The 20,952-nt window shown below is 42.6% G+C and overlaps 1 protein-coding gene across 1 annotated transcript in view; it reads left to right on the top strand.

The window, feature by feature from the left end:
- Positions 1–291: 291 nt before the first annotated feature.
- Positions 292–20,952, top strand: part of NCKAP1L (NCK associated protein 1 like) — a gene marked incomplete at both ends in the record, with an annotated part of 61,336 nt that continues 40,675 nt past the window's right edge. Inside the window, 9 exons of the mRNA XM_080705539.1 lie at positions 292–393; positions 2,166–2,276; positions 3,261–3,353; positions 9,599–9,655; positions 11,655–11,797; positions 12,629–12,719; positions 12,809–12,946; positions 14,222–14,270; positions 14,356–14,512. Of these exons, the coding sequence (XP_080561665.1) occupies positions 292–393; positions 2,166–2,276; positions 3,261–3,353; positions 9,599–9,655; positions 11,655–11,797; positions 12,629–12,719; positions 12,809–12,946; positions 14,222–14,270; positions 14,356–14,512 (941 nt within the window). The remainder of the gene's footprint in view (positions 394–2,165; positions 2,277–3,260; positions 3,354–9,598; positions 9,656–11,654; positions 11,798–12,628; positions 12,720–12,808; positions 12,947–14,221; positions 14,271–14,355; positions 14,513–20,952) is intronic.

Below are 20,952 nucleotides of genomic sequence, written 5' to 3'. Positions count from 1 at the left end.
CTCCGGTCCCTTCCTCAGCCTCCACCCACTTCACAGCCTCACCCAAAGTGCTGCAGAGCCTGAGGAGGAAGTCCCCTCTGCTGAGGGTGCAAGAGGAAGCAACGAGGATCCCGCGGGCCCAACAGCCATCGTAGCTGCTTTCCCCCAGCAGCCAATGACAGAGCAGAGGCAGCAGGAAGACCAGCGCACCGGCCAGGCTGGGTCCTTCCGCCTACGGCCTGTCACACCCCAGCTGAAAGTGTGTGGGGATCGGCACTGCTGTGTGGATGCTCCTCTCTCTCGGTGGCCACCATGTCTTTGACCTCTGCCTACCAGCACAAATTAGCGGAGAAGCTCACCATCCTGCATGACCGAGGGCAGGGGGTTCTCATCCGTATGTATAACATCAAGAAGGTGAGCGCGGGCCGTGGGACTGGTGCTGGACACCCCAGCAAGGGTAGGGCAGGGGAGCTGGGCGTGCTCCTGTGATCCCGGTACGTGGGAGACTGATACGGGAGGGTAGCAGGTTCGAGGCCAGCCTTGGCAATTTAGCAAGCCCCTCAGTAACTTAGTGAGACCCTGTTTCTAAATAAAAATAGGGCTGATGGTGTAGCTCTAAGGTAGAATGCCCCCAGGTTCAATCCCCCGTACAGAAAAAAAGAAAAAAGAAAAAGAAGTCGTGCCTGAAACGCCAAGGCTGGCAGTCAGCAGTTATCCTACTGCCGTACCTGCCCTCAGTCACCCAGGCCACTCAGGCAGACGGTTCGGGAGCCTTCTTTTTGGGCCTTCCCCTTCCTAGTGATGGTTCCCACCCCAGTGAGAGCACCTGCTTTCCACTGGGGCTGTGTGTAGGGGTGGGGCGGCAGGGAGAATAATTCTGTCCTGAGAGATTTGGTTGAAGGACTGGGGTCTAGAGAATTCTGGGTCTTATTTATTGTGGATCCCTACGCTCTGAACAGATCCCTTTTTTTGTGGAATCATTTCCCTAAAAGAAAAAAAAATTACTATTTTTTTTTTTTTGGTACTGGGGATGGAACTCAGAGGCATTCGACCTTCAAGCTACACTCCCAGCCTGATTTTACTTCTTATTTGGAAACAGGGTTTTGCTAGGTTGATGAGAGTCTCACTATTTGCTGAGCCTGTCCTTGAAACTGTGATCCTCCTGTCTCAGCCTCCCCAATACTGGGATTACAGGCGTAGGCAACCACGCCCTGGTTGGAAGAAGATTCTTAAGTAACGGACTAATTGTGAGCCCAGGACTCAAACAGTCTAACTTTTGAGCAGCTGCTTTTCTCACTCCTTCCGCTTCGGTTGAGGGGTGGGGAAGCTGCTTCCTCTTTGTGCTGGGACTGAGCAGATGTTAAGTTTCACCAGCAAGACAAGATCCTAGGTTGTTACTCAGATCTGAGATAGTTGACTTAAGTCCTGGTACTTGTTCCTGACTTACTCTCATGCTTTTTATTTTTGGGTACTGGGGGTTGAATTCAGGGGCATTCTACCTGTGAACCACACTCCCAGCCAGCCCTGTTTTATTTTGAAATAGGGTCTCACCGAGTCTTGGAGGACCTCAATCATTAAGGCTGGCCTCAGCCTCCCAAGTACTGGGATTACTGGTGTGTGCTACCACACCCAGTTAAGTTCCTAACTTTCTGTTTTTTCTTTTGTTTTGTTTTTGTTTTTGTGTTGGTGGTACCGGGAATTGAACCCAGGGTATTTTACCTCCAAGCTAAGCTACACCCTCCAGCTTTATTTTGTTTTATTTTATTTTATTGCTTTTGTGATACTGGGGATTGAACCCAGCATATTCTACCTCCAAGCTACACACCATCCTTTTCTATTTCTATTTTTATTTATTTATTTTCTGTGTGGTACTGGGGATGGAACCCTAGGGCATTCTACCTCTGAGCCAGACCCCTACCCTATTTATTTTCTCTTTCTTTTTAATTTTGAAACTGGGTCTCACTGAGTTGCTGAGGCTGATCTTGAACCTATGATCCTCCTGTCTCAGTTTTCCAATTACTGAGATTACAAGTGTGTACCACCATGCCTGGCCTACTCTCATGCTTTTATAATTAATTCCTGGATAGATTCTCCTAAGAGAGATTGTGGGAATGAATGACACAAAAAAGGTGTTTTTCTGAGAGGCAGGAGAAAGGGTTGGAATATACTGTGGTTTATCTGTGCAGACTTGTTCGGACCCCAAGTCCAAGCCACCTTTCTTACTGGAAAAGTCCATGGAATCATCTCTCAAGTACATCAACAAAAAGTTTCCCAACATAGATGTCCGAAATAGCACGGTGAGCACTCGGTCCTCTTTTTTCTGTAATAACTTTGGGTGGCTCCGATTCTCCTCTTTTGACGGCATCTCTTCAGACTTGGCAGGGGGTGGAGTAGCCTTCTTTCATTTTTCCTGGGCTCAGTGACAGGGCTTCAGGTTGTTGTAGAGCTTTAGGTCTTGAGACTTCTAGGGTAAGATGGCCTCCCCGGAGGAGCTGGAACAAAGCATTGCCCCTTTCTCCACTGCAAGATTCATGAGAACACTTTGTGCTTGTTGAGGAAGACAGCTCTATCGGCCCAGCTGGGTGCATACATTTTATTGTTGTTCCTGGCACTTGCCGTTTCCTCGACATGCTTTAGAATGTGCTACTTATCTTAATGGGACCTTTCTTACTTCTCCTTTATCGAATGTTAGCCCTAGACTTCTCACCTGCCTTACCTGCAGCAGCTGCTTCTCCTCCTCCTCCTCCTCCTCCTCCTCCTCCTCCTCCTCCTCTTCCTCTTCCTCCTCCTTCTTGGTGGTACTGGGGGTGGAACCCAGGAGCTTTTCTACCTCTGGGCTACAGTCCCAGACCTATTTTATATTTTATTTGGAAACAGGGTCTCACTAAGCTGCTGAGAGACTCACTAAGTAGCTGAGGCTGGCTTCGAACCTGCGCGATCCTCCTGTCTCACAAACGCAGGGACTGAGAGCGTGCACCATCACGGCCGGCAGCATCTTCTTTTTCTACTTCTTTTGACTTTGATATAAAGAGTAAACCTCTTCAACTGAAAGAGACCTTGAAGTTTCCTCTCATTTAGCCTCCTAGTCAGGATCACGTGCAACTATACTACCTAGGTAGAGAAATTCTCTTTAAAGGCCTGGGGAATATTGGAGAGTTTCCACTCCTCTGTCAGTGTATTTCAACTCCCTAGGAATGTTTAGTTATTACCTTCATTCTTGAGTTACTTTGATCAATTGTCTTTATTTTGTATTTTTTTGTTTTGTTTTGTGTTTCTCTCAGCAACATTTAGGACCGGTGCATCGTGAAAAGGCTGAGATAATTAGATTCCTTATCAACTACTACCAGTCATTTGTGGATGTCATGGAGTTTCGGGTGAGCTCTTTTTAGTCCAAATCGTCAATATAGACATAGATTTTCACAGGGTATTCTTTTATTAGTGGATTTTCATTTATGTTGCTTAGTACGGTTCTTGAAAAAAAACAAGATGGACTGATATGGAGCAATATCTATGTTGTATTTTTAAAGGAAAGTAACTTGGAGAATAGTATATGATACATCATATTATTTATTTACTTATTTTGTGTGGTACTGGGGATGGAACCCAGGGGCGTTCTACCTCCGAGCTATACCCCAAGCCCTATTTTTATTCTTTACCTTGAAACAGGGTCTCACTAAATTGCAGAGGGCCTCACTAAGTAGCTGAGGCTGGCCGTGAACTTGTATTCCTCCTGTCTCAGCCTCCCAAGTACTGGGCTTACAAGTGTGCAGTACCACGCCTGGCTATATTTTTATTTTAAGATATGTAAGTTTATGTACACATAGTGTTAGTATACACTTAGAAAATATTTATAATACTATTCATTACACTGTTAAAAATAACTACCTTTGCCAGTGTATGGTGGCGCATGCTTGTAAGCCCAGTACTTGGGAGGCTGAAACAGGAGAATTGTGTACGTTTGAAGCCAGCCTCAGCTACTTAGTGAGGCTCTCAGCAACTTAGTGAGACCCTGTTTCCAAATAAATATAAAATAGGTCTGGGAGTATAGCCCAGAGGTAGAAAGCCCCTGGGTTCCATCCCCAGTAACACACACACACACACACACACACACACACACACACACACAGAGAGAGAGAGAGAGAGAGAGAGAGAGAGAGAGAGAGAGAGAGAGAGAGAGAGAAACAAACAAAAAAACCCCCAAAACAAAAAAAAACCAAAAACTACTTTTGGAGATGGATTTGATTGGTTCTAATGTACTAATCCATATTTTTTCAATTTTTTTTGTGTGGTCATATACATGACATAAAATCTACCATCTTAGCCTTAGCCTTTCTTTTTTCTTCTTTTTTTCTTTTTCTGTAGTACTGGAGATTGAACCTAGGGATAGTCTATCATTCTACCACTGAGTTACACCCCAAGCCCCTTTTTTTAAATTTTGAAACAAGATCTCACTAAATTACCTTGAATCTACAATCTTCCTGCCTCTGTCTTCCAAATACTGGTATTACAGGCATGCATCACTGTACCTGACTCCATCTTAACCATTTTTATTTTTAAAAATTTTATTTATTTATTGGCACCAGGGGTTGAACCCAGGGACCTTTCATCTCTGAGCTATATCTCTAGTCCTTATTTATTTATTTTGGTACTGGAGATTGAACTCAGAGAATTGTACCTTTGAGATATACCCTCAGCTCTATTTTATTTTAATTTTGAACCAGGGTCTCACTACATTGCTGAGGGCATTGCTAAATTGCTGAGACTGGTCTTGAACTTGAGATCTTCCTGTTTCAGCCTTCCAAATACTGGGATTACAGGCATGTACCACCACACTCAGCTTTATTTATTTAAAAAATGTTTTCTATAATAAAAAATTAAAAAAGAAAAAAAATGTTTTCTGCCGGGCGTGGTGGTGCACGCTTGTAATCCCCCCGCTTGGGAGGTGGAGACAGGAGGATTGCACAGGTTCGAAGCCAGCCTCACTGGCTTAAGAGACCCTGTTTTAAAAAAAAAACATAAAATAGGTCTGGGAGTGTAGCCCAGAGGTAGAAGGGTTTCCAGGAACCCCAGTACCACCAAAAAAAAAAAAAAGTTTTTCTTATTAGTACATTGTAACTATACATCATAGTGAGGTTAAAAGTGATAAAAAAAAAATTGAAACAGGGTCTTGCTAGGTTGCTAAGGTTTCACCAAGTTGCTTAGGCTGGACTTGAACCTGCAGTCTTCCTGTCTCAGCCTCTCAAGTACTAGGGTTACAGTGTGGTCATCACGTCTGACTCTTAACCATTTTTAAGCATACAGTTCAGTGATATTAGATACATTCATAGTTTTCTGCCGGGCGTGGTGGTGCATGCTTGTAATCCCCCCGCTTGGGAGGCAGAGACAGGAGGATTGCACAAGTTCCTCCTGTGCAGTGTGGAGGCTGAGCCAGGAGGATTGCAGGTTCATAGTCAGCCTCAGCAATTTAGTGATGCCCTCCACAGCTTAGTGAGACTCTGTTTCAAAATAAAAATAAAATTTGGCTGGGGGTGTATCTTGGAGGTGGAATGTCCCTGGGATCAATCCCTAATACCCCTTCAAAAATATGTTTATAATGTTGTACAATCATCTTTTCATGTTGTAAAACTGAAACTCTTTTCATTTTAAACAATAACTGCTATTTTCCTTGTCCCCCAACCCCTGAACTACCATGCTACTTTCTGTTTTTATGATTTTTATTACTCTAAGTAGTTTATATACGAGGCATTTTTTTATCTTTGAGACTGGCTTGTTTCATTTGGCAGAATGTTCTATAGTTTCATCCAGGTTGTACATAAAACATAAATGAATTTTGCATTTAGACTTGAGCTCTATCTCTGAGATATATGTATATGCAAATATTTCCAAATTCTTTCTTTCCTTATTTCCTTCCTTCCTTCTTTCTTTCTTTCTTTTTTCTTTTTCTTTTCTTTTCTTTCTCTCTTTTTTTCGGTACTGGAGATTGAATCCAGGGGCATTCTACTTCTGAGCTACACTCCAGCCCTATTTTATTCTTTATTTTAAAACAGGATCTTACTAAGTTATAGAGGACCTCACTAAACAGCTGAGGCTGGCTATGAACCTGTGATCCTCCTGTCTTTAGCCTCCCAAGTACTGAATTATAAGCATGCACCACCCAGCTAGATCATTAGAATCTTGCCGTATTCTCATTCTCCATTTTTTTTCTGAATCATTTGACTTAGTTGTAGACATCATGGAATTTCTTTCCCAAAATATTTTGGCATCCATCTCTTAAGGACAAGAATATTTCCTTACATAATCCTAATACAATTATTTTACTCAGGAAATGTAATATTTCCTACAATATCATGGGCTGGGGATGTGGCTCGAAGGTAGAATGCCCCCAGGTCCAATCCCTAGTACCAGGAAAAAAAAAAATTGGAATTCAAAGGAGATTTTAGGGCACCTGCTGGTTGTTTTGTGGTAAAGTTCTGAGCCCAAAGTGTTTGGCATGGCTTGTTTGAGGCAGGAAGGGAAATAGGGAAATGAATCATGGTGCATTGTGAAGTAAGTAGACATTCAACCAGGCAGCAGGTTTCACATCTCAGCTGCCACCGAGTGACTTAAGCTAACGCTTTTTTTTTTCTTGGTGATGGTACTAGAGATTGAATCCGGGACCTCATGCGTGCTAGGCAAGACTCTGCCTCTGAGCTACAGCCGCAGTCCTTCTTAAAACTTTATTTTGTGACAGGGTCTTGCTGAGTTGGTTAGGCTGGCCTCAAACTTACAATCATCCCTGGCTGAACCTACAAAGTAGTTGGGATTATAGACATGTGCCATCAGGCTAAACACATAACTCCTCAGATCTGTTTCCTTATCTATAAAAGGAGGAAAAAAGATTTACTGCACATGGTGTTTATGGGAATTAAATAAGAGGTGTATGAAAAATGCCTAGCTCAGTATTTAGCATATAGTAAAGTAACAGGAATTCCATTCTCTTCTGATTCTTGTTTTTAAGAGTTACTAAACCTATGTATTGACATTAACTTTATGAATGAATAAAAGCAAACCTGAGTTATATTCTGTAGGCACTGGGGTTGCATTCCTAGCAGATGAGGCAGCATAGACCTAGACAGGTGCGAAGGTCACGTAGCATACAGGACTGTCATGGGGTCTGGGCTCAAATTCTGGTACTTAAGGATCTTGAGTAAGTTCTTTTCTTTTGTGGTACTGGGGATGGAACCCAGGGGCAGTCTACCTCCAAGCTATACCCTCAGCCCTATTTTTTTATTCTTTATTTTGAAATAGGGTCTCACTGAGTTGCAGAGGGCCTAAGTAGCTGAGGCTGGCCTCGAACCTGTGATCCTTCTCTCTCAAACTCCCAAGTACTGGGATGGTAAGTTTCTTAACTACTTAGTTTCTCCATTTGTAGATTTAAACACAGCCTTTTGGGGAGACACATGGAAAACATTTTTTCCTACACATAGTAGCAAGTGCTGATAAGTCTACACCTGTGTATCGCTACCATAATCAAAACATAGAAAAATTTTATCACCCCAAAGATTCCCTGGGCCTCTTTTCCTCCAGTCAATCCCTGCCTTTTACTCCTGGCCCCACATAACCACTACTCTGATTTCTAGAATAGATTTTTCTTTTCTAGAAAGTTTTTTCAAATAAGTGGAATCTGATTGGCATGTATCTTTTGTTTCTGGCTTTTTTCATGGGGCATAATGTTCTTTGCAATTTATTTATGTTGTTGCATGTATCAGTGATTCATTACTCATTTTGCTGAGAACATTTCCACTCCATGGATACAATTTGTTTATCAATTTACCTGTTGATGGACATTTGGGTTGTTTCCAGTTTTGGGCCATTATGTATAAGTTGCTATAAACATTCAAGTACAAATCTCTGTGGCGACACAGTGAACTTTTGAATATGTGTTGAGTATGTTTAATTTTTTGAGTCTTAAATTTTTTCTCTTTTTAAATTGACATAATAATTGTACATATTTATAGAGTACAGTGTGAAATTCAGTAGATATATACAATATATAGTAATCAAATCAGAAAAGTGAACATTTCCTACTCCTAAAAAATTATCACTTCTCTGTGTTGAGAACCTTCAAACATCTTTCTTCTAGGTTTTTTTTTTTTTATAAAAGTGTATGTTTAGCCAGGTGTGGTGGCGCGCGCTTGTAATCCCAGTACTTGGGAGGCTGAGACAGGAGGATTGCAGGTTTGTGGCCAGCCTCAGCAACTTAGTGAAGCCATGTTTCAAAATAAAGACTAAAATAGGGCTGGGGGTGTAGCCCAGAGGTAGAATGATCCTGGGTTCAATCTCCAGTGCCACAAAAAAGAAAAAAAGAGTTTATTTGAGCCAGGTGTGGTGGCACACACTTGTAATACTTTGGAGGCCAAGAAAGGAGGATCTCAGGTTTAAGGCAGCCTCACCAGTTTAGTGAGGCTCTCAGCAACTTAGTGAGACCCTCTTTCCAAATAAAAAATAAAATAGGTTGGGGATGTAGCTTGGAGATAGAAGGTCCCTGGGTTCTATCCCCAGTATAGTATACAGTATAACTCTCCAATCTCTCTCTCTCTCTCTCTCTCTCTCTCTCTCTCTCTCTCTCTCTCTCTCTCTCTCTCTCTCTCTCTCACGCACACACGCACACACGCACATGCACATACACACATACACAAAGTTTAAAGAAAATGTTTAGGCTGGGGATGCAGCCCAGTAATGCTTAGTATGTGCAAGGTCCTGGATTCAATCCCTCGTACTATTCTAAAGAAGAAGATGAAAAAAAAGTCCTTAATTTTATAAAAAGCTGCCAAACAAGCCGGGTGTGGTGGTGCACATGTGTAATCCCTGCACTTGGGAGGCGGAGACAGGAGGATTGCACAGGTTCGAAGCCACCCTCGCTGGCTTAAGAGACCCTGTTTCCAGATAAAAATATAAAATAGGTCTGGGAGTGCAGCCTGGATGTAGAAGGGTTTCCAGGAACCCCAGTACCACCAAAACAAAACAAAACAAAACAAAACAAAAACCTGCCAAACATTTTTTTTTTCTCAAAGTTGTTCCATTTTATCCTGTGGGAGAATGGGGCACAGGGATGACGAGGTCAGAGACAGTGGGGTCGGGCGTGGTAGTGCATGTTTGTGATATCAGTACTTGGGAGGATGAGATAGGACAATCGCAGGTTCTTGGACAACCTCAGCTACTTGTGAGGCCCTCTGCAACTTAGTGAGACCTTGTTTCAAAAAAAAAAAAAAAAGATAGGGCTGGGGGTGTAGCTTGGAGGTAGAATGCCCCTGGGTTCCATCTTCAGTACCACAAAAACAAAACAAAACAAAAACAAAACAAAACAAAACAAAAAACCACCACCAACAAAAAAACAACAAAAAAATGACAGTGGACATAATAGAGACTTGTGCCGGTGACACATGGGCGTTTGGCCAGGTATCCTGAAAGGGGCTACTGATGGCCGATAGAGAGAAACCTCCCTCTTTGAAACAATACCTCCCTTTCTTTACCTGAGGGCTCTTAGGGACCTCTGAGGCAGCAGTCTGCTCCCTCAAATTCTGGTAGTACGTGTCACTTCTCTTTCTTTACTCACTCTCATCTTTGATTTCCCCCCCAGGACCATGTGTATGAACTTCTCAACACAATTGATGCCTGCCAGTGCCATTTTGATATCGTAAGATCCTTTGCAATTTTCTTCTACTATAGAATAGATTTTTTTTTTTTAAAAAAGGCCAGGTCTAGCCGGGCGTGGTGGCGCACGCTTGTAATCCCCGCGCTTGGGAGGCGGAGACAGGAGGATCGCGCAGGTTCGAGGCCAGCCGCGCTGGCGTAAGAGACCCTGTTTCAAAAATATAAAATAGGTCTGGGAGTGTAGCCCGGAGGTAGAAGGGCTCCCAGGAACCCCAGGACCACCAAAAAAAAAAAAAAAAAAAAAAAAAAGGCCAGGTCTAGTTTAGGGAATGGGGCTGGAAAAATGGACATTTCATTTGTTTCTTTCCAAGACCATAATTCTCTTGTAAAAAGTTAGCTGGGCATGGTGGAGTGCATCTGTAATCCCAGTACTTGGGAGGCTGAGACTGGAGGATTGTAGGTTTAAGTCATCAGCAATTTAGAGTGATCTATTTCAAAATAAAAAATAAAATGGGACTGGGGGTGTGGCTCAGAGGTAGAATGCCTTTGGGTTCAACTTTAGTATCACACACACACACACACACACACACACACACACACACACACAATGGTGAAGTTAAAATGTAGTTACAAAAAATGTAGTTGTATGTTAAACACACCAGCAGTTGGGCATGGTGACTCAAGCCTATAATCCCTGTTCTTAGGAGGAGGCTGGCAGGTTTGAGCATAGCCTCAGCAAGTAGTGAGACTCTCATCAACCTAGGGAGACCCAGTTTCCAAAAAAGAAATAAAATTGGAGTGGGGATGTAGCTCAAGGGCAGAATGCCTCTGAGTTCAATCCCCAGTGCCACAAAAATAAAATAAAACCACACATCAGCAATGTGATTTAATTAATATAAGAATTACACTGGGTGTGACGGTGCATACCTGTAATCCCAGTATTTGGGAGGCTGCGGAAGAAGGTCTCATTCTCAGCAATTTTGGGAGATCATGTTTCAAAAATAAAAAATAAACTAGTCAGGCATGGTGGTGCACATTTGTAACCCTAGTGCAAGAAAGTGGAGACAGGAGGATTGCAAGTTTGCTGCCAGCCTCAGCTACTTAGTGAGGCCCTCTGCAACTTAGTGAGACTGTTTCAAAATATAGAATAAGACGGGCGTGGTGGCGCATGCTTGTAATCCCCGTGTTTGGGAGGCGGAGACAGGAGAATTGTGCAGTTTTGAAGCCAGTCTCCCTGGCTTAAGAGACCCTGTTTCCAAATAAAAATATAAAAAATATAGGTGTCTGGGAGTGTAGCCCAGAGGTAGAAGGGTTTCCAGGAACTCCAGTACCACCAAAAAAAAAAAAAAAAAAAAAAAAAGAATAAGAAATAGGGCTGGGGGTGTATCTTGGAGGTAGAATGCCCCTGGGTTCAATTCCTAGTACTACAAAAAATAAAACAAAATAAACTAAGGAAGGGCTGGGGGTGTAGAGGTACATTCAATTCCCTGCATTCAATTCTTAATAATATTATATATATGTATATATATGTGTATATATATGTATATATATGTGTATATATGTATATATATATGTGTGTATATATATGTGTATATATATATACATATACACACAAAACTCTTTTTATTTAATTTCCTCCAACCCTCAAAAATACTTTCCCCCCAGTTTCTGTGTATCTTGTGCTCTTATTTATTTATTTGGTGGTACTGGGGCTCCTGGAAACCCTTCTACTTCTGGGCTACACTCCCAGACCTATTTTATATTTTTATTTTGAAACAAGCCTGCGCCACCACGCCCGGCGATCCTCCTGTCTCCGCCTCCCAAGTGTGGGGATTACAAACACGCGCCACCACTCCCGGCGCTCTTATTTAGTACCTGACTTTTGTTTCAATTTTCTTCTGGATTTTCAATCCTGTCAAGTTCCTACTTCAAAATAGCCCCATTGGGGGTCTATTTAGCACAGTCTGGAGTGGCTGGGGAAACAGGGGGATCTAGAGTAGTTGGCCAGGCTGTTCTTGGGTTCCTATGTATTTTCCTTGTAGAATCTCAACTTTGACTTCACTCGGAGTTACCTGGACCTGATCGTGACGTACACCTCAGTTATTTTACTCCTGTCGCGGATTGAGGATCGTCGACTACTTGTTGGCATGTACAACTGTGCCCACGAGATGCTGCATGGGCACAGGTGAGTTAAGGGAGGTGAGGGGTGGAACCAAAGGAAACAGATGCCGTGACTTCTCATATGAGACCCTACCATGGCCCAGGGAAGACAAGGTACACTTTTATGTAAGTTAACTCTCGAATATCTACTAGCGGAGTATCCAGTTTGCATTATCTGTGATCTATTCTTAATCCTGGATTGGCTTCCACTCTGCTTTTCAGGTTATTACAAAAAGCAAAGGCAATTCTCTTTAGCATTGGTAGGACCAATACTAGTAAGGTTAAGCCATTAGAGGTAAGTAATGTATGATAATACATTTGAAGCCAAATATAAATGAACTTTGGATTATCTGCAATTCTGCCCTCCTTCATTAGTACAAATATAAGTATTTAAGGGCTGAAAAATGAATACTAGCAGGACTGGAGTGGGATATGGCACATTGTTCTATGCGTGATGTGCATTCCCACATGTTTGGGTGGATACCTGGGTATATGCCTTACCCTTTAGCTTTGAATATGTATATATCCCTTTGGGTTGTATACAGATTTGGGTATGGACATATTGCTTGGCTAGTTGATACAAATTCATATTATACTTATCCTGTATGTACCTCTATTTTGGGTGCTTCAAAGGACCTACCTCAAGTTGTATGGTTTTATCTATCAGGTGTACCAAAGCTTAGTACACCTGAGTCTGCAATGGTGTGTCTGTGTATGTAATTCACAGTTTTATATGTCTGTCTTTTGGGGTGGTGGGGAATGCCAGCCTGTGCATATTTCTGTATCTTATACGCAAACATGTACATTTATATCATGGTTAAGGTCTGTACATCCTTTCCCCTGTACTTTTTTCCAGTGACCCCAGCTTTCCTCGTCTGGGCCAGATGATCTTGGAGTACGACCACCCTCTGAAGAAACTGACAGAAGAGTTTGGGCCTCACACGAAGGCAGGGTCCCCGAGAGCATGGGGAACTCCTTGGGCATGGATATTTGTCCCCATCTTCAACATTAAGGATTTACTTGCCTTTTCCCACAGGCTGTGAGCGGAGCCCTCCTTTCTTTGCACTTCCTCTTTGTTCGGAGGAACCAGGGGGCAGAGCAGTGGCGCAGTGCCCAGCTTCTGAGTCTTGTCAGCAGCCCCCCTGCCATGATTAATCCTGCTAACTCAGACACAGTGAGTTCCCTTTTCCTTCTAGGCATGGTGGTCTCTGCCAATGTCATCTCTACAGAAGGTGCTTCTTTCAGGAAATATCAGCTCTAAGGTCATGTTATCCCTCTTCTAGGATATGCCTCCGGGTTGATCACTTCTTATACTTAAAAACATGGTTAGGTTGGATTTTCTGTTTGGACCATAATTAATGTGTGCCTGCTTATAGAAAGAATTTAGTAAATTTTCACAGAACCCACGAATGGACAAAATTGGTTCATTAGGCATCAGTAGGAATTGGAGCTTAGGAATCAATGGATTTTTTTTTTTTTTTTTTGGTGGTCCTGGGGATGGAACCCTTCTACCTCTGGGCTACACTCTCAGACCTATTTTATATTTTTTTTTTATTTGGAAACAGGGTCTATTAAGCCAGCAAGGCTGGCTTAGAACCTGCGTGATCCTCCTGTCTCCACCTCCCAAGCTCCGGGATGACAAGCGTGCGCCACCACGCCCGGCAGGAATCAGTGAATTTATAAATGTTTTTGTTCAACTACTGTGGGCCAAAAGCCCTTTCCTCAAAGTACTTACAGTCTAGTAGGGAAGGTGCACCATGTTGTCATAACAAACACAACTGATGGTTTAAGATTAGTGATAAGGGCCAAGAGAGTGATTTGTGTGGTTAAATAATCAAAGGAGGAAGGGCGCATGAGAAGGGTGGAGTTCTGTTCTCCTGCTGGTAAAAGTCTCGGAGTGTCCTGAGCTTGGCGCAGTGGCATATGCCCCTAATCTCAGTACTTGGGAGTCTGAGACAGGAGGTTTGCAGGTTCAAGGCCAGCTTTGGCAATTTAGTGAGACAGTTTCAAAAAATAATAAAGTAATATAAAATTAGGCTTGGAGTGTAGCTCTGGATAGAATGCCCTGGGTTCAATCCCCAGTACCACGGCAATCAAGGGGAGTCTCTGAACTGTTGAGTAGAAATTAGGTCAAACGTTTTGTTTGTCCCGAATCCAGCTCAAGCTCCTCTTTGGTCCTTTCCCCCTCAGTTCATTCCCAGTGCCTCCCCTCTTTAGTGGCAGGTTTCCCAGTTCTTGGTTTATCAAAGAGCCCAATCCAGCCTGGTAAAATAAAAGTTGGTGCTGGGGATTGAACAAGAGGCCTTGTGCATGCTCTCTGTCCCTGAGCTACACTCTCAGCCTCACAAGCTGGTTTTGATATTTAGCTTCTAGAGGGACTGTTCTTCTTTAGAGGAAGACTAAGTTAAATAAGTGCTTGACTATCTCTGCCTCTCCTCCTTTCTCACAGATGGCCTGCGAGTATCTGTCCGTGGAAGTGATGGAGCGCTGGATTATAAGTAAGTCTAGAGGGATTTGGCAGAATGGACGTTACATGGAGAGTGAGTTCTAAAAGCATCCTCTGCACTCTCTGCCCATCTACAGTTGGGTTTCTTCTTTGTCATGGGTGCCTCAACTCCAACAGCCAGTGCCAGAAGCTGTGGAAGCTGTGTCTGCAGGGCTCTCTGTATATCACCCTCATCCGGGACGATGTGCTCCAGGTGCACAAGGTCACCGAGGACCTGTTTAGCAGTTTGAAAGGGTGAGAGGCGTGACAGCCAAGCTGATCTTTTGGGATTCGTAGCCCCTCCCAACTTCCTTTTTCAGTCCCTGTCAGTGGTCCTGGAGTATGTTGGTAAGGGTTAATTCTAACGATTGAAGAAATATTTATTGAATATCTACTAGTTGCTAGGTGGTTTACTGAGCTTTAGGGACACAAATATAACATAGGTTAAGAGCACGAACTCTGAAACTAGACTGCTTGGGTTTGAATTTGGCTCTTAACATTTACTAGCTGTGAGACCTGGATAAGTCACCTAACTTCATGCCCTTGGATCAACCTCCCATCTGTAAAATGTAGGTAATAGTAGTACTTCCCTGTCTATAGGTTATGAAAAAATGAAATTACTTTTTGCAAAGCAAGTAGAAAGTGTGGTACATTGTAAGAATTATGTACTTGTTAACACAAGTAAACCAGAGTCTCTGCTCTCAAGGAGTTTACAAATTGAAGGAAAAGAAGCAGACTGTTGTGAGGGAGTAAGGCATTATCGTGTGGAAATACAAAGTGCTGTGGAGTCACCTAGAAGGACACCTAAACTGGCCTTGTGGGATCTGGAAAAACCTGCAGAGAGAAAGACCTAGGAATTGAACAGTTGAAGGTGTGTATGTGTGTGTGTGTGTGTGTGTGTGTGTGTGTGTGTGTGTGTTGGGTGGAAAGACAGGAGGGTGTCTTAAGGCAGAGAAAGGGATTATAGACAGAAAAATGATCAAGAGTTGGGGCAAGAGAGCACGGCCAGTGCTAAGCAGTGGTTCAGGGTCTAGAGAGATGGTGACAAATGTGGGGACGTCGGCAGATGGTTTGGGGAGGTAAGTTGGGACCTTGTATGTTCTGCCATAAAGTCTGAGTCTGTCCTAAGAGGATATAGAGCCACTGGGTGAAATCAAGTAGGGAAGTGACTTGGTCATGTTTGCATTAAAAAAAAAAAAGTCACTTTGCTGCAGAGAAGTAAAGTGATTAGATGGACAAGGTAGAGGCAGGATTAACTAAGTACATTAGGAGGAGCTGAGGATGACGTTAGGCTTCTGGCATGGATATCTGGGATTCTTTTTAAGACAGAGGACATGGGAACCAAAATAAATTTGTGGAGGAAAGGTTGTAACTCTTTTTTGTCAATTTTTTGGGGGGACACGCTGGAGATGTTCCCCAAGACCATGGCCATTCTAGGCAAGCATTCTACTACTGAGCTATATCCCTAGTCCTTGTGAATTCAGATTTACTTTTGCGCTCTCTCTCTCTCTCTCTCTCTCTCTCTCTCTCTCTCTCTCTCTCTCTCTCCTCCCCCTTTCTCTTTCCTCTCTTCCTTCCTTTCTTTCTATGATTCTCCTCTCTTAGCCTCCCAAGTACTTGGATTATAAATTTACACCACCATGCCTGGCTCCCCAGCCCTTTTTATTTATTTTTTGAAACAAGGTCTCTTTAGGTTGCTGAAAGTTTCACTATGTTGCTGAGGCTGTCTTCAAAACTGCAATCCACCTGTCTCAACCTCTCAAGTACTGGGATTATCGGCATATACCACCACACCTGCCTTTTTTTCTTTTTCTTTCTGCCTACCCCCAACTCCCATTGAGAATTGAACCCAGAAATGCGTTACAGCCCCAACATTTTAAAATTTTATTTTGAGATAGGGTTTCGCTGAGAAACCCTTAGTGTCTCGAGTAGCTGAGATTATAGGTATATGTCACTGCACTTGGAGTGAATTCAGTTTTGAATGGGTTGAATTTGAAGTCTCTTAGGACAGTGATAGATGTGTTGGGCCTTTTGCTTGTGGTCCTAGGCCTGAGGACTGAGGTCTGGACTCAGATGCAGACTGGTGACATGTAATCACAGCTGCAGCAGCAGGTGCACTGATAAAGGAGATCTACAGTGAGAGAGTAGGGGACAAAGTGCAAAAGATAAAACGGCACCGGTTGTTCCATAAAAGAAAAAAAAAAAGAGTAGGGGGCAAACCTCGGTGTACATTGATATTCAAGGGCCAGGCCTAGGCAGAGAAGTCAGTGAGCGACACTCAGAAGAAAAAGGGAAACAGAAGCCAAAGGAAGAATGCATTCCAAGAACAAAGGACCGGTTACTTATGTTGGATGGTGTTAAGAGCTCAAGATGAGGATCAAAAGTGTTCATTGAATTTGGCTATAAAGATAATTTTTTTTCTTGTGGCACTGGGGATTGAATCCTGAGGCATTCTACCTTTGAGCTATATCCCTGGCCCTTCTTCTTTTTTTTTATTTATTTTTTTTTCATTTTGAAACAGGCTTTCTCTAAGTTTCTGAGGGTCTTTCTAAGTTGCTGAGGCTGGTGGTGAACCTGTGAACCTCCTGTTTCCATACTGAGGATTACTGAGTGTACTCCCAGGTACTGGGATCCCAGGTACTGGGATTCCAGGCACCGTACCTGTGCCCTTCTTGTGAACAACTTCAGTTGAGTGATAAGGTTGAAGGCTGAGTTGAGTTTAGGAGCAATGGAAGATAAAGGATTTTATTTTATTTTATTTGCGGTACTGGGGGTAGAACCCAGGGGCATTCTCCCTCGAGCTACACCCCTAGCACTATTTTTTATTCTTTATTTTGAAACAGGGTCTCACTGAATTGCAGAGGGCATGAATCTGAAGTGTCTGTAAGACAGTGATAGATGTATTGGGGTTTTGCTTGTGGTCCTAGACCTAAGTAGCTAAAGCTGTCTGTGAATCACGATCCTCCTGTCTCAGCCTCCCAAATGCTAGGATTACAAGCATGTGCCACCACGCTTGGCTTGAAGATAAAGAATTTAGTTAACAACTCTGTTAAGTAGTTTAACCTGGAAGGGAAGAAGAGAAGTATAATGAGGAGAAAGTGTGAGATTAAGAGTGGGGTTAAGCCGGGTGTGGTGGCGCACGCTTGTAATCCCTGCATTTGGGAGGCGGAGACAGGAGGACCGCGCTGGTTTGGAGCCAGCCTCGCTGGCTTAAGAGACCCTGTTTCCAAATTTAAAAAATATAAAAAATAGGTCTGGGAGTGAAGCCTGGAGGTAGAAGTGCTTTCAGAAACCCCAGTACCACCACCAAAAAAAAAAAAAAAAAAAAAAAAAAAAAAAAAAAAGTGGGGTAAATTATTTATATTGTTGTTTCTGGTGACAAATAGAACATTTAGAAATGTGGAAATACGAAGTGGGAGTTGGCTATGGTCTCAACTCCCAGAGTAGTTTGATGTTCAGATGCTTGTGTGTATGTGTGTATAAACATATAAATATGTGCATTTATTTCTAAACTTATATAAGTATCTCTTTTTTTTGGTACTAGGGGTTGAACTCAGAGGCATTCTACCTCAAAGATACACCCCCAGCCCTATTTGTATTTTGAAATAGTGTCTTGCTAGGTTGATGAGAGTCTTACTATTTTCTGAGGTTGTTCTTGAACCTGGGATCTTTCTGTCTCAGACTCCCAAGTACTGGGATTACGAGCATGTGCCAACAATTCCAACTCTCTAAGCAACTTTTAAAAAAGATTGTTCTCAAGCCGGGTATGGTGACACAAATTTGTAATCCCAGTACTTGGGAGGCTAAGACAGAGGGATCTCAGATTCGAGGACAGCCTCAGCAAATAGTGAGACTCCGCAACCTAGCAAGACCCTGTTTCCAAATAAGAAATAGAATCAGGCTGGGAGTATAGATTGAAAATAGAATGTCTTTTGGTTCGATCGCCAGTCACACACACACACACACACACACACACACACACACACACAGAATGGCCTCAGTCAGGTGTGGTGCTGCATACCTGTAATCCCAGCAGTAGTTAGGAGGCTGAGCCAGGGGGATCGCAGGTTTGAGGTCAGCTTCAGCAATTTAGTGAGACCCTTTGCAACTAGTGGTCTCTCTTCTATTTTTATGTCATTTCCCCTCTAGAATCCACATACAAGAAAAAACATGGGGGTGTATCTCAGAGGTAGACTGGCCCTGGGTTCAATCCTCAGTGCCCTCCAAATAAAAAATACATTTAAAAAAAAGAAAGCAAACTACAGACACAATGTAGAATGTAAATTCATTGCTTTTTTATTTTAGGACTAAAGTTTGAACCCAAGGACAGTCTACCTCCAAGCTACATCCCCTGCCCTTTTAATTTTTTTTACTTTAAAACAGGGAATCGCAGCTGGGCGTGGCGGTGCATGCTTGTAATCCCACGCTTGGGAGGCTGAGACAGGAGAATCACGCAGGTTCAAAGCCAGCCTCAGCTACTTACTAAGGCTCTTAGCAACTTAGTGAGACCCTGTTTCCAAATAAAATATAAAATAGGTCTGGGAGTATAGCCTGGAGGTAGAAAGCCTCTGGGTTCTACCCCCAGTACCACCAAAAAACAAAAACAAAAACAAAAAAACAGGGCATCACTAAGTTGCTGAGGGTTTTGCCAGGTTGTTGAGGCTGGCCTTGAACCTGGGATCCTCCTGTACTAGCCTTCCAAATTCTGTGATTCCAGTCCTGCACCATTGTGCCCAGCTTGGATATCTTTGTTTTATTTATTTATTTATTTATTTATTTATTTATTTTTGGTGGTATGGGGGTGGAATCCAGGGGCTTTTCTACCTCTGGGCTATACTCCCAGACCTATTTTTTACTTTATTTGAAAACAGGGTCTCACTAAATTGCTGAGAGCCTCACTAAGTAGCAGAGGCTGGCTTTGAACCTGTGTGATCCTCTTGTCTCAGCCTCCCAAGCGCTGGGATTACAAGTGTGCGCCACCACGTCCGGCGCTTGGATATCTTTGAATATTGAATATACTTATAGAGACTTACTGTTTCTAGTTGAATAATATTCTATGATGTGATTGTAATATAATTTAGTTACCCAATCTCCTATTGATGGACATTTGAAATTTAAAAATTTTTAAAAATTATTATAAACTATGTATAGTGACATATGCTTGTAATCACAGCTACTCAGGAGAGGCAGGAGGATTGCAAGTTTGAGGCCAGCCTGGGCAATTTAGTGAGATCCTGTCTCGAAATAAAAATAAAAAGGGCTGGGGATATAGCTCAATGGCATAGCACTTCTTAATATGCACGAGGCCTTGAGTTAAATCCCCAGTACCACTAAATAAATAAATAAATAAGTAAATAAATAAATAATAAAGCTGGATGCAGTGGCGCATGCCTGCAATCCCAGTTCTTGGGAGGCTGAGACAGGAGGATCACAGGTTTGCGGCCAACCTCAGCAATTTATTGAGACCCTGTTTGAAGATTAAGAATAAAAGCCAGGCATACTGGTGCACACTTGTAATTCCAGTACTTGGGGGGCTGAAACAGGAGGAGCACAGGTTCGCAGTCAGCCTCAGCAACTTGTGAGGCCTTCTGCAACTTTGTGAGACCCTGTTTCAAAATAAAGAATAAAATAGGGCTGGGGATGTGGCTTGGAGGTAGAATGCCCCTGAGTTCAATCTCTAGTACTACACACACACACACACACACACACACACACACACACACACACATAAAATAAAATAGGGCTGGAAGTGTACCTCAGAGGTAGAATGCCCCTGAGTTCAATCCCTAGCAACTAACACACACACACACACACACACACACACACATTATAAACAAATGTATGCTATAATGAGTATTTAGACATAGATCTTTGTGAACCTATATACATATATATATATATATATATATATATTTTTTTTTTTTTTTTTTTTTTTGCGGGTTTGGAGATGGAACCCAGGGGCATTTTACCTCTGAGCTACATCCCCTGCCCTATTTTTTATTCTTTATTTTGAAACAGGGTCTCACTAAGTTGCAGCGGACCTCACTAAGTAGCTGAGCCTGTCCGCGAACCATGATCCTCCAGTCTCAGCCTCCTGAATGCTGGGATTACCCTATGTGCATATTTCTCTATGACAAATTTTTAGATGCTAAATTGCAAAGATAAAGGTTATGCACATCTCAAAAATTTTGATACTGAGGATTGACCCCAGGGCACTGCACCTCTAAACTATACCCCCACGTTTTCTCTTGTATGTGGATTGTAGAGGGAAAATGACATCAAAGTAGAAGAGAGACTATGCGAGAACAGGAAGGGGGTTGGGAAGGGAACGGTGGCAAGTATGATTAAAATATGTCATATACATGAATAAATATGCCATCATGAAATCCTTTATTCTGTATGATTAAAATGCACCAACAGCTGAGTGTGGTGACACATGACTGCAATTTCAGCTGAGACTGAGGCAGAAAGATAGTAAGTTCCAGGCTATCCTGGGCAACTCAGTGAGATCCTCTCTGAAAATAAAGGGCTAGAGATATAGCTCAGTGGTAAAGCACCCCTTGGTTCAATCCTCAGTACTTAAAACAGGGTCTCACTAAGGAGATGGATTTGGATATAAATATATGAAAAAATCTAATAATTACCACTTCTAAGAACTGGAAAGGATGTTTTAAGGTTGTTCAGTTCCCCATCAC

The sequence above is a fragment of the Muscardinus avellanarius genome, assembly GCF_963383645.1.
Source record: "Muscardinus avellanarius genome assembly, chromosome: 11".
NCBI lineage: Eukaryota > Metazoa > Chordata > Mammalia > Rodentia > Gliridae > Muscardinus > Muscardinus avellanarius.
Note: the sequence above shows the minus strand (reverse complement) of the source record. Positions and strands in the feature narration are given on the sequence as shown.